This window comes from Pipistrellus hanaki, assembly GCF_964339955.1.
Source record: "Pipistrellus hanaki genome assembly, chromosome: 11".
In the NCBI taxonomy this organism is placed as follows: Eukaryota; Metazoa; Chordata; class Mammalia; order Chiroptera; family Vespertilionidae; genus Pipistrellus; species Pipistrellus hanaki.
In genome coordinates this window covers 43,321,565-43,336,090 of record NC_140513.1, presented here as the reverse complement: position 1 = coordinate 43,336,090, position 14,526 = coordinate 43,321,565, and the positions used below count along the sequence as shown (strand labels likewise).

The following is a 14,526-nucleotide window of genomic DNA, read 5'->3' as shown; positions in this document are numbered from 1 at the left end:
AGGTTCTTTGATTCTTCAACCATCATGAAATAAAATAAAAGCAAGTCCTGCTGGTTTGGCCAGGTTTCATTTTTATCTTGAAACCGTACCTGAATGACATCATTTCAGTGATTGAAGCAGTATCATACCACATCACCTAATGTTGGTTTTAGCTTATTATGGGAAGTGGTATTTTACTGCATCATCTGGAATAAGCCAGTGGTACTTTATAACAGGGGCTTCCCATAAGAAGAACCCGTGTCGTAGATAATGTTAATTTATTGGATTTCATAGTATATCTTTTAGACCAGAAAACACACACACACACACACACACACACACACACACACACATATATTGATGGGAGTTCCTTCTTGAGATGCTGAAACCTTGCAACCCCAATAATGTGTTGTCTGGATTTGTGTTATTCATCTTTTCCTCCTGCCAGCTGCATCTCTCCGTTCTGAAGAAGACCACAGACATAGTGTGCTCTTCAGAACAAGCAGCAGAGCGTGAGAGGCCTGGTGGACTGACCCTAGTGGAGTGACTTTCTATGAGCTCCACCTCTGAGCCAGAGAGGACTGAAAGCAAGGCTGTGGTCTTCTTGAGGAGTATACAATCCAGTGCAGGAATCAACAGCAGAGAATGTTAGTGATGGGCGTTTTTGAGAAAGTAATCAAAACACCTTAACCAAATAAGGCATGCCTATTTATTGAGTCTAAATCAAATCTTGGGATTTCTTACTGTTTTTCATTCATATCAGATGTAAAGTTGCTAAAATTCTTGGTACTTCAATATATGTACACTCTTTCTGTGCATCTTAATTCTGAGTCTTTCTCTACTTAAGACTTTGCTTATTGTCATGATCTTGACTAAATGTTACTTATTCTTTGGAGCTTGGGTTAGTTCTCATCCCAGAAAGGCTTCTTGTCTTTTGAAGGTCAGAGAGGCAAGTCACCCTGTTAACTCCCTGGGATCTTTTTATCTGTTTAATTTGTTTACCATTTCCCAGATGTCACTTTGCTAGCTGGATTATTAGTTATTAAGTTTCCTTATACCCTCCAAAGTTCCATGGACTGAGCTACTCAGTGTAGGTGCTGAGGAGGGTTTCACAAGGGAAACAGCTCAATGAGGGGAATGCCTTGGAAACAGGAATTGCCAATTCCCATTGTGGGAGGTTCCCAGAAAGGATTGCTTCCCTTTATTCATTGGTCTTGATGTTGGTGATCTTAATTCTCAAAAGTTTCTACTATCTTGTGTAATCTGCATATATTGACACATTAAGTAGTTGCTCTAATAAAATACATACATTCATGCACACATACACGTTGCCTAGAGTCCCTTGGCCATCATCCACTACTGGGGCTCCCTGCATTACTCTCCTTTGGTCTTTAATATTAGAAGCATTACATGCATCCTTCTCTCTTACTTGCACGTGTAGCATCTGAACAGCTCAGAACTAGGTGTGCTGCTTTGCTGTCCTTCCCTCCCCTTGGACTTTCTGAGAAAACAGGGACATTGGTGACTTCACACATTCAGCTTGTTCACAGCCTTACACACACAAACACACATTCCACATAATCTTTCTCTTCTTAATCCCCTTGTAAATATGCAAAAATGACTAAAATTCAAAAGCATCATATAAAGTATTAAAGCTTATTAAAATCTATCTCAGCATTGGGTTCATTAATTTATTGAGTCATTCACTCAGCTGGTGTTTGTGTACCAGGCAGTATACTGGACACTGAGGATATAGTGGTCATAAGACTAAGAACTCTGTCCTCAAAAAGTGTCCAGTCTAATGAGGGACAACCCGATAAATGGGCAACTATGATTTAGGATGTTAGGAAAGGGTGCTGCAGGGGGCTGTGGAGATGCACAGAAAGATCACCTAACCCAGTATCAGAGAGGGAGGAATAGAGGAAGCAGTGTCTCCCTGAAAGCTGACTATCCAGAGGATCTGGCCAGGCAACCTGAGTGTGTACAGAAGCTCAGAGGAGGGAGAAAACTTCGGGTATAACTTGGGAGGAGCCTCATTTACTGCATTAAGGACAAAGATTTCTTCTGAGGACAAAGATTTGTGATTTGTGTATTTGGCCAATAGGGTACCCTGATGATTCTGGCACATATTCAGAACATCTCTCTGTCATGTTACCCTACTATTAAGAGTTCAGAACATAATCTCTGCCCAACAGAAGAATAAATGATGAAGAATGGACAAATGGTTCTAACACTCAAGCAGACAGGCTGTTCTTTGTGTATCCTAGACTGATGAGGCAGCACAGTGGGGCTGATGTTATTTTTCTTTTTAATATAACTTAAAAAGACAGTTTTGTCTTTTGCAACTCAAAGCTTGTATTTTACATAGTCATGACATATCGGTGTTTTAAAGAATCACTGAGTGTCAAAAAGTACACAAACCCTCTATGTTAGAGAACATCTGAATGTTAGAGTTCTAATGCCAGCAATGACCTGGCCTCACTTGTCTCACTGTGTCAGAGAAGAGTTAGATATTGTTAAGAGGTCTCCATGTTGCTCAGTGTCATACTTCAGTTGCCATTTACACAGTAAGTATTGCTCTGAGAGACTCCCTAATGTGTGACAGATACTTTCCCACATGCGTAGTAAGATATCAAACTCATTGAGTGACAAACAAACAAACAAAAAAACACTGCTTGTCAATCTTAAAAATAAAGCTTGTCCATCTTGATTGTTGAAATAATTGAAAAGAGCCATCGCTGAAAACCAAACATAAGCCTCCAATAGCCATTTTTATCAGCCTGCACGTTGGTATCTACTTTATCCCCTATTAAAGTTTGTGGATATGGTGGTCACCTAATGCCAGGTGATCATGAGCTCTATTCTTTCTTGGGTTACAGTACCTTCTATTCATAAAACAGTTATCCTCATTGGGCATCCAATAAAGGGATCTGCTTCATATATAATCAAGATTAAGAGAGGTGGGATCCACAACCCAACCCTCCCCCCCCAAACAAAACACACACACACACACACACACACACTCTCACTCTACTTGAGAATCACTGAGTATAGTGAATGTTGCTTCTGATGTCAATGCTGAGAGCAGTGGAAAGGCAGAAAATTCCAATATCCTAGCCTTGAAAGTGAAGATTAGATCTTTGTTCTTTTCCTTTTATTTTCTTTAAACCTATCAGAAGTTCCTGGTACTTTTCCATGTTTATTCCAGGACAGAATAACCCACCAGTCATTAACTTCTTAAATTTTGGTCCATGAACATAGCCATGCTTCATTCTCTATGGAAAACATCAGTTGGAGTATTTGCTTTTGAAATGAACTTTCTCCTCAGAGAAATATTCACCTTACCAATATCTCCTTAAATATGTCACACTGATATACTCATAGTAGTCACACATATGGGGAAATTGGTGATGCTGTTACTTTCTTCTTATCTACCTAGTGATTGTGAGTGGCTCCAATGGGAAAAAAGCACACATAAATTAAAACCCAAAAAGCCTAGTAGTCAACTTGGATTGCTCTTTCCCCGCCCCAATACTCTCACATCTGATTATTGTATGTGTCCTATTAGCTCAAATACATTTAAGCCGAATCAGCCTCATATTCCAAGGGTAGTTCACCACCATCCCCTCCCATTTCACGTACAACATCCCCTTAACTGGTTTCCCACATCTAATCCTGTCTACCCACAGCCTTTCATTCTCAACCCATCAAGGCACACAGGCCTTTGCTTCACCACAAATGGGGTCATTGAGGATTCCCTACCCCCTGCCATACTTGGAATAAAGTCCAGGTCCTTTTGAAGTCTGCATGACCCTCTGTGGTCTGTTTTTCATCACAGTCATTTACCACTGCCCGTCTTGCCCAATATGCTCCAGCCACACTGTCCTTACTGCTCCTGGAACACGACTCATCTAGCCTCAGGGCCCTCATACTTGCTGTTCCTGAAACCTGAAAATCACAACCTTCACCACATGACTGTGTCTTCATTTCTGGTGGCTGCTCAAATGTTACCCCTTCAGAAAGGCTTTCTTGACCATGCCATCTAAAACTCCCCCTCAGTCTTGTCCTACTCCTTAATTCTGCTCTATTTTTCTTCATAGAGTTAACACTCCCTGAAATGACACTGTCTGTTTAATGATCTGCTGTGTTCCACTGGAATGGCTGTTCTCTGAGAAATGGACTGTGTTGTACTTGCAACAACCTTGTTCACAATCCTTTCCCCCAAGGCTTAGAGGGTAGCATCTAAAAATCGTGTGGAATGAATGACTGCTGATGGAAGGCAGAATGATGACAGTGATTCCTTCATTATTTCTGGGAAAGATATAGTCACCCTGAGCAGATGATTGTTGTTTTTCCATCTCCACACTCTCCTTGGGGTCACTTCATGGCAAAGAAAGAAACTCTGATGTGTGTATATGTGTGGCAGTATACCAGACAAACGTGGTCCAAATATTCATTCCCATTGGGCTGTTTTCCATGTATTTTTAATTGCAAAGTACACTGGTTCTTCATTTTAGATTAATTACAAGCACACATCACAAAGAAACCATTAGAATGTCTGTAATAGGAACTATATTTGTAAGTGCCAACAAAGTTGTTTCACCTCTGAATGCCAAATCAGCCATCTTTATTTTGTTCCCACATTCCAAACAAATCTACGTCATGTGAAGCCCAGGATGATGTTTGTTTAGTCCCCTTGGATTTTCAGTCAGGAAAGTGAGTCATGACAGTAACAAGGGAGGCTTGAGGTAAAATGGAATTCCTTTTCTTGCAACGTCTACTTTAGGGCATTAGCATGAAGCAACATAGAGTTCACACTAAGCCATTACATTATTCAAATGTGTCAGGGTGTTCTGTTCATGTGCTTTCTCTGAAATAGCAAGTCCTATGGAGCCAGAATTCCCCAAGCAAAAGCCCTCAAGTTATTCGAGCCTGAGTCAAGGCATCTACATATTACCAAGCGCCTCTCGTCTCTGACGTAGAAACAGCTGTTCAAAGGAAAGCCTCTGCTTAATGTTTTAATAGTGCGATCTGGAAATTAACTTTGTCTTCTCTCCTCTTGAGTGGGAACAGTGGGGGACTTGGCTGCTAAAAGACTATATATCTTTTTGCAAGTTAAAGGACTGTGTGTTGAGTTATGATGAGGCAGACTATTGAGGTAAGCAGAAATCAAAAGACAAAGTTCTTTGCATTAGTTTTTTGCTTATTTTCTGAGAAATTGTCTTTGGTTGTTGTTTTGTTGTTATTGTTTAATTGAAAGGATAAAAAAACTTTTCTCTAATTTAATCATCTTTTCTGAGTAAAGGACGTTGTGTTCTTGAATAAAATGCTCTCCCCTTAGAAACAGGAACGGTGGTGTTTGGGAAAAACAATATTCAGCTGGATGTTTGGACCAGTTGGGCAAGGTACCACCTACCTGGACACAGGAACTGGCACTGAGTCAGGAGCCCAGTCTGTGGAACCAGTGGTCTGTTCAACAGAGTAGTTCCTCACCAGCAACAACCAACATTTCTCAAATACTTACCTTTGCACAATCCTGGATGAGGTGCTGGAGAAACAGAAGGGCAGTAAACATCTGAGGATCTGATGCTGTTTCCTTCTATAGCAACCAAGAGCCCATCTCTAATTACGAATTTGTTAAAATATGCTTTCCTCTAATGCATTTCTCTAGCAAAATAGCAGCACATATTAGTACTGACTAGACAACCACCTACAAGTTTATTTTCAAATTTATGGATTATATTGACTTTTGAAGTCTCATCTTGCAGTGGCTTCTAAAGGACCCTGGCCATGCTGGGCAGGAGTGCTGCATTTTGATGTTAGTTCTAAAAGTTCTTTGGATATGGTCAAGAAACTGGTGTAGGCAGTTTGAGATTATGAGAAAGGCATGGAAAAGACATTTTTTTTAAATCTACCTACACCTCCCTTTCTTGTGTTTAGTTGAAAATAACAGTTCTTTCCCCCTATTTCTCATGTGGCATTCTCACACTCCCTTCTGAATGTGTTATTATTTTTTTTAATCTAATGTATTCTACTGCAAATCCAACTAAGCTTTATGCCTCACACCATGTTGGACAGAGAATCTTCCCTTTGCTACCTGGTGGGCTGTAGTCAATCCCCTTTGCTTTGACCTATTCAGAACTGCTGAAGGGATGCTATCATTGCAGATTTTTTTTTTCATAGCATTATTTTTGACATCAAATGTCTCAGACCACTCTGGTAAATTTTCCTCTGGCTGGTGCTTTTCTGTAGAGAGGATTTGGCAGAATCTGACTTTTCATCCCTCCCTCCTTATCACATAGATTCTGAAAGAGACAAACAACTAAGTTATGGCCAATTCTGCAGGCAAGATATTCCAAAAATACCGCAGGTGTTGGTTCAGTGTGTCCTGCGTAGTTCAATTCTTTAACATATTGTGGATGTCCTCTCCTCCTCCCTTTTTATTTCCAAAGGAGAGGGGGGAAATTTCAGTATTTATCAGAAAAAAATGCACTTCTCTGCCTTGAACATTGTAAGTTTATTGTTTGTGGGGTTTTTTTTGTTTTGTTTTGTTTTGCTTTGTTTTTTGTTTTGTTTTGTTTTGTTTTGTTTTTTTCTTACAGCTGACTCTCTGAACCCACATGGAGAAAAATTTCTACAGAACGCTGTATCCTTTCTATTTCTCACAAACATTCACTATAGTATATTCGTGAATCTTCTTTAAAAGCCTTGGTGATCCTTTCACCCACCGCCAGCTTCACAGCCCTCAATTTGTCATGCTCTGTGGAGGTTCCAGCAATTATTTTTGAGTCTTGGTCTGGTCCGATGTGATAAATTATTTGCAGTTAATATTGACCCAGCCTCTTGTAAGAAGGAAACACTGAACCCTTCCAGGGGACGGATTCTGCCCTTTGACTAGAGTCCTCGGTTGGATGTATGCAGTTCCTGGCCTGCTTTGGTTCTGCCCAGATGAACACTGTTGCAATTACCCACACTTCCCAGCGGCCATTTCTTCATTTCTGAAAGCTGATCTTGATTGTCTCAGAAGCAGAATTCAATTTGCAGTTCCCCCAGTAACGTGCTGTGATTCATTCGGGGACAAATCTGGATTGAACTGAGTCCAACTGCCTCTTTTGTGAGACAGACGGGAAGTATAAGTAGATACTATAGTCACCCAGATGAGTCAGCCAGGAATTCATGAAGTGATTCATAAATCGTTATAAAGACCACTAAAATCTACTAAAACGAAGTGCTGTCTGGCTATACAAAGTGGGGTATTATCATTGGGGGGTTGTTTTAGATGTTAAATCAGATGTGAAATCCTTAAAACTGTGCTTTTCTTTTTAGGATTTGAAAAGGTTTCTTTTTTTCCCCTCTGCAGTTGGCCCAACTGCTAAAGCCATTTTTCATTGATTAGTTTTCACAGATGAATTTTAAACCACCACAGATGATAACCCCACAATTCTTTGGGGGAATAAAAAAATACCTCCCCAGATCCACCATAGACCAGTTTGTATCCATTATTTCTACTCCCTGGCAGCAAATCAATAATAGTTTTTAATGTGAATACAATGAAATAATCTGTTCTGGTGCATTCTCTCCTTTCTGGGAGGTCTGTAACCCCCATGGAAGGGAGGTGGGAGAGGACAATAAAGTATATATCAACCAACATTTAATCTAGTGTATCATGTAAGTATCTTTTTTTTTTTTCAAAGTGCTATCCCTCGAAGCAGTGCTAAAGCACACAGTCCCACATGGCTTGCCAGAACTGCTCACTTATATGGCACATATAAACCAAGTAAGGCATAGTTAGTTATGGCATGTGCTTGACTTGTAACACCATTTTTAGTGAATTATGTTTGAAGAAATACAATCCTTAGTTGACATAGGAATCCTTTGGACTTACACATAAGGAAAGAGTGCTGCTGGAAAGGAGTTACCCATTGGGAAGGCTAAAGGTATAAGCCAGTTTGGGCTTGAAGAACCTCAGTTCAACATGGAGCGGGCTCCCCAAGGCAAACTGAGAAACCTATCTCCATTGTCACATTTCTTACAGGGAGTAGGTTGCTGACCCTAGTAGGTTGCCATCAGCTGGTGATCAGGATTTAAATCTCAAATGCCCACAGGAGTCCTCTTTCGTCCTTCCTCACCCCACTCCTCAGCCTTGCTTCCCATTTCCACTAGAGAGTATCTTGCCTTATTGTGGTTAGGTGGTATCTGAGAACTATGGTGGGACTGGGCAAATCATTTCAAGGCTGTGGGCCTACTTTATCTCATTAAATAAGGTGGTGCTCTCATGCCTTCTGAACATTCTATGATCCTATGAATTTGTGAACTCAGGACACTCCTTTGGAAAATCCTGTACCATGAAATGAGACTCTTATATAAGTCCACAACTATCTGTTCCTAGAACCAGAAAATTAGACAAGTAAATTGCCTCACTTTCTTTGAGCCTTAGATTCCATATATGAAAAGTTAGGGAGAAAAGAGTCCTAATATTTCTTATTGAAGAACTCCATAGATATTCAAATACAATGTTTGAACCTCAGACTAATACAGCTCTCAAGCACTGGGTACTTGTTAATGCCTGGATTCCTTCAATTTATAGTCTGTTCAGAGCAGCCATGCATTGACCATCTGAAAGATGTCAGGCAATCATTGCCTAAAGTACTTTGACTAAAGTACTTCCCAATGTACATTTGTTCATAATCCACCCCATCCCTCACTTTCTTCACAGTAATCATTTCCTTTATCTCAGTACATAGTTCATTTCCTGCCTCCCCTCACCTAAATATAAGTTTCACAAAGACAGAGATTTGTGTCCTAGGTCACTTTATTCCCGGTGCTTAAAACAGTTCCACACACTTGGTCAGTGCTCAGTAACCATCTCTTGAATGAACAAATAAAAATGCTATCTCAGGCTTCACATTCCCCAGTGAGAGTTGAGATTATCTTTAGTTTATTCTTGAAACTGAGGCTGGGAGAAATCATGTAATTTTCGATTGCCCAGCTGGTAAGGGACAGCGGCAGGATTCAAGCCCAGGGCTTCTAGTACATCTGCCTTCTGTGGCATCCATCAGCTTCTCCTGCCGTCTGCAGTGTTTCTGCATGTGATCCTCACCAGTTCTGTGTGTCTTGATCATGACACAGATTGATTACTACATCTGCAGGAGAGATGACCCCTGTGTTTCTGGCCCACCTTCTGCAAGGTTGGGAGCAGGCCACCATAACCAACTGAATGCCCCTTATTATCTGACCTTTGTGAAGGTGTGTCTAGATACATATTCAGTGGTTTGTTGTATTTCTTTTTTTCTTCAGAAAATCTTTTATGAGCCCTTTAAAAACTGTTTCCTCTCGTCCTTTTTTTTTTTTTTTTTTTTTTTTTTTTATTTTTTCTTTTTTTTTCTTTTGGCAAGCCAGTGAACCATGGCTCATGTTAAGGTTGTATAAACTCCTCCACTAAATGAGTGGAAGTGGTTGACTCAGTTCTGTGATTTGCTTTTGTGTGATCTGTTTCTGGTAAGCAGTGATTTTTTTCCCTTTTAATTCTAGTCTGTTGTCTGCATATTTACATAACAGTCTTCTTTTGTTTTCTAAAAGTACAAAAGGCCAGAGAAGAGACTGGAAAGCCATGAAGAATGAAATCTGGGAAATGTCAAGTACACATCAGCAGCTGGGGGACAGGGTGGACCCAGAGACATGTCAGACAGTCCGCGGTAGCTCTTGGACACTGCTGTCATTGAGGATGAGTGGGAGTGACATCATCTCTCCTGATGCAGTGGGGGAAATGAGATATTCCATAGGAGAAATGTTGTAAATCCTTGCATTTTATATTCAGCATCAATATGTTCATTTATTTATTTAAGAATATTTTTTAAAATGTACCTTCTTTGAGTTTAAAAAAAAATCTGTTTGGGGCAGAATATTCTGACCATATTCATTTTGATAGGTGCATGTGTGTGTTAACATTTTTGGAAAATAGTTGAGTACACTAAGAAAACAGGATTCATCCTTCCTTCAGAAAAAATAGGAACATTTTATGTGCCCCTCAGTAAGCGTCTGTTTAAGTGTGCACGTTTTTTGTTTGCTTGCTTCTAGGGTTAAATGGCCTCAAACTAGTCAAGTTTCTTGCGTCCTTTTGGCTTTTGAAATAATGTTTCTGGCAACTCTCTTACTGTGAGTTGTCAGCAGTTGTTTTTGGATGCTGCTGGGCTATGACTCTAATAGTAGGCTTCTCTTCCACTGTATTTACTCCTCTCCTGCCCTGCACCCTGACTTAGTTAGCTATTTCTACTTTACTATGAGCTGGTTAACACCTAACTACATTTATAAACATATTAAATTAATTAATAGAGGGATTATGAAAGATTTTTTAAAATAAAATACTATGTAGTGTTTTAAAACAGTAACAAACTTGATTCTATGTATTGTACTTGAAAATCAGTCACATTTACACATTCACTTCTTATGCTGGGTTTTCTAATACTAAATTCTTATTTATTTCCTTGTTCTCAGCAATTATCCAGATAATCGAGATCATGTCTTATTGCTTTTCATTTTTTCTTTATACATATAAAAGTTAAATTTTTATACCAATTATTTTCTTTTCAAATCAAATACTACCTTAGGCATACATTTGTTTACTTAAAATAGTTTATATTTATATTTTTATTAATAATTTATATGGAATGACAATTTTAAAATTATGTTAACTTTATGCCATATAATCTTATTTATTTGAATAACATGGAGAAAAATCCAATCTGAAATTAGCAAAAAGCAAGATATAGAGTTATTTGAACAGTAGGTCTCTGTTCCCCTTGGGTTTCTGAGATAAGCAATGCTATAAAACATTGGTGTTTTTACTACCACATTTTTTCCCCTCATCATTATTACCCTGTTTCCCCGAAAATAAGACAGTGTCTTATATTAATTTTTTCTCCCAAAGTTGCGCTAGGTCTTATTTTCAGGGGATGTCTTACCTTTTCATGCGCTAGGTCTTATTTTCGGAGGATGTCTTATTTTCAGGGAAACACGGTATTACATTAAGTAATATGTGGAAACAAAGACAACATAGTCTGGTTTTGGAGGTTGTGTGAATGAATAAAATAAGAATGACATAATTAGCATATAATTATATATGCTGTAGATAGATAAATAAATTTATAATTTATATGTAGACTAGAGGCCAGTGCATAACATTTGTGCACTGGGGAGGGGTGACTGCCTGCACCCTTCACAGTTTGAGACCCCTTGGGGGATGTCTGACTGCTGGCTTAGGCCTGCTCCTGCCATGGGAAGCAGGCCTAAGCCAGCAGTCAGACATCCCCCAAAGGGTCCTTAGTGCTTCTGCAAAGGCAGGAGAGGCTCCTGCCACCGCTGCTGTGCTCATCAGCCATAAACCCAGCTCTGGCTGAGTGGCACTCCCCCTATGGGAGTGCACTGACCACCAGGAGGCAGCTCCTCTATTGAGCATATGCCCCCTGGTGGTCAGTGCACATCATAGTGACTGGTCGATTTATACAATATATTAGCCTTTTATTATATAGGGTGTGCAATCTCTATATAGGTATATAGTCCATTATATAGAATTTACCTCCTCAATGGCTCATAAAATGCTCAACTGAATTCTATTCTTTTAGTTGGTTGAATATTTCCTGTTTTTCATAGTGAATAATCATAATTCAGCTTATGGCCACATCATCTCAAATTATAAAAATATAAAGTTTTTTATTGCTGACAATCTTTGCTTCTCTCCCCTTCCCCATCCACCTTTTCTGTTCTTTATTAATCAGACCCTTGTTTATGAGTCGGACTTACTCTGCTGTGGGGCTGGGGAGCTGTGAAACAGAATGGGTCTCCTCCATCAAGCCCATGACATCAGGGTCATACTTCTAAATATGGAAACTCACCCCAAGCATACATTTCTTTTGCATCATCCTCAAAATAAAGGTGGCAGAAATATGGGAAGAAAAATTGGAAAATCTTCTAGAACATATTGCATCCCCAATTGAAGAAATATTAAGAATCCAGTCAAATGATCTTGCCATTTTGCCCAAAACACAAAATTGAGATGCCCAGTGATGGCTCTTTTGCAGTGACATAGGTTGCCTTCCTATTCACATATACCCCCAGGCTATGCTCTCTGTCTTGGGGATATTCCTGTCCACAGGACTCCAGTGTTTGTGGTAGTGTGGACTCCTATTCCTAAAGGTCATGATCCATAATTCCTCATCCCTATCCCACAACCTCATAGTAGCTTTTGAGACACTTTTAGGACATGTTCTCCAAGGAAATAACCTCCGCATTAGATGTTCCTGGGGCAGTGCCAAAGTTCCTCTGCTTGTTTTCTGTGAAGGCCACTCAGACATCTTCTTAGGCTAATTCCCACTAAGATGATATATTTCCCACATTTACTCAGTGTCCATTCTCTTTCAGCAGAGCAAAACTGTACATTATTGATTAAGCAAGCATCCTAACCCAGCTGTTTGATTAAGTGTTCTCTGACTTCTCTTCTCCAGAGGGTAACTGGTCCAGATCCTTTTTAAAATAATTTAATTTTTATCGCTTCTGAGAGAGAAAAATCACAAATTTGTTGTTCTACTTACTTATGCATTCATTGGTGGATTCTTATCTGTGCCCTGACTGGGATTTTACCCATAATCTTGGCATATTGGGATGATACTCTAACCAACTGAGCTACCCGGCCAGGGTTTCTACATCACGTTCTTACATAGCCCTTTCATATCTTCACAAGGGGAATGCAAAAAACAAGCAAACAAACAAAACAAAACAAACAAACAAACACCACATGGGGTTTTATCTCATGGTTTATCACAGCTATAATACAAATGTAGAAGCTCTGATTTATTAAATATTCTTGTTCAGAACATTGCAAATTACTTTACAAACATGACTGGTTCATCCCTTTCTTATCATCTATGGCCTTACACAAAAGCCCAGCAGAGTTCCTGTGAAATAAAGAATATACATACATGGCAACCTTACACATTAGTGTAAAACAAAGCTTATTCTTCTATACAATATAAGAAACAGGCAGTTGAAAGTTTTTAACTTCCTGGGCCTTTGGAAGGAAACTAAACAATTCATTGCTAACCTGGTTTTCCCAAGATGTTGCTTCTTCCTTTCACTGACTGACAGACTATGCCAGCCCCTGCTCAACTGGGAAATCCAGTACCATTTTCATGGACATTATTGAACTTTAACATTGTCTTACAAGTGTGCCCTCCCTTCAGTGTTGGAAAGTATACACTATCATTTTACACCTAGTGAATTAGAACCTGCCAGTTCCTCCTTACAGTTAGAAAGTCGGTGGTCAGTTATCTACTTTAACTCGGGTTAGTTGTTGATGTTACTATATTTAAACACCTGTATTTCTCTCCTCAGAAACTACCAATAGTCTTATTGTGATTGTTAGACTGCAAAAGATGTCTCGCATTATGCTTCTGTCACACACTGGGCAGTGTTTTTTGCCATGCACAGAACCCACACCACTCTCTTGGGGTTCTGGGTTTCAAACCACATTTGACCTTTGAGATCTAAGTTAATGTATTATTGGCAAAAGAAAATGTATTATTAAATAAAATAGGATTAGAGAGGCTTATAATAAAGACTTATAACACTTCTTGGACCTCAGATATGTCTTACAGAACAAAATGTTTATGAGGTAAGTATAAATGAATCAGAAACACACGGATCAGATTTCCCTTAAAATGCAAAAGGACTGAACCCAGAGTATTTGAAATGCATTTTAAGAAACTTGACAAACCCAAACCGTGACTAGATTTCCCCTTTGCTGATCTCTTTCATTCCCTCAGTGTCTCAATTGAGAGGTCAGCGGTTAAAAATGGGAGACAAAAGTCCTAAGGTTTAGTTTTTAAAAGGGCTTTGTGTCATGCTGTTATGTAACCAGAATGGGGAGTAAGAATTTGGCTTTGAAGAGTGCCTCTGCCCCTGTGATTTTCTGTCTCTCATGCATCCCTCTATAATTGTTTTCTCAGGTTCGCACCTTCTGCTCCATCTCCTCACCACATCAGTCCCCGGCGAGTCCCAGCTCCTTCTTCCATAATGCAGAGGACACAGCCTCCCCATGCCCAGCAGGCCTCAGCACCGCACCTGAAGTCTTACCAGCCAGAAACAAACTCTTCTTTTCAACCAAATGGAATCCACGTCCATGGTAAGCCAGGAACAGTCAGTCCCTGGAGTTTTGAAAAGTGATGTTGCTTTTAATCAAGTCTTAGTTACCAGTTGTGGGTTTTAAATGTTCTGTTCTACACCAGGCCTTGGCTTTTAGGAATGCCCTCTAAAATTTCACACTTAATCAGCTTGAAATCTTATAGGCTTTTCTTGGCTTTGGCCCTAAAAAGGTATGACTTATGACACCCCAGAGTGGTCAGCCTAAGGTGATGGTCCATTTATTGACCTACACTTTAACACCTCATGGATAGGCCTTAACAGTGACATCTTTTTTTTATAAACAATAAACAGTCATGTAAAATGGAGTCCTTTTGCCCATGTGCAAGACTTTGCCCCTATTCCCATATGCCT

At 39.6% G+C, this 14,526-nt stretch overlaps 1 protein-coding gene across 6 annotated transcripts in view; it reads left to right on the top strand.

Moving 5' to 3' along the window:
• GLIS3 (GLIS family zinc finger 3) overlaps positions 1 to 14,526 on the top strand; it is a 430,490-nt gene that overhangs the window by 388,277 nt on the left and 27,687 nt on the right. For all 6 annotated transcript variants that reach the window (XM_084899491.1, XM_084899488.1, XM_084899486.1 and 3 more), the window contains one exon: positions 13,980 to 14,155. In XM_084899491.1, coding sequence (XP_084755617.1) covers positions 13,980 to 14,155 — 176 coding nt within the window. The remainder of the gene's footprint in view (positions 1 to 13,979; positions 14,156 to 14,526) is intronic.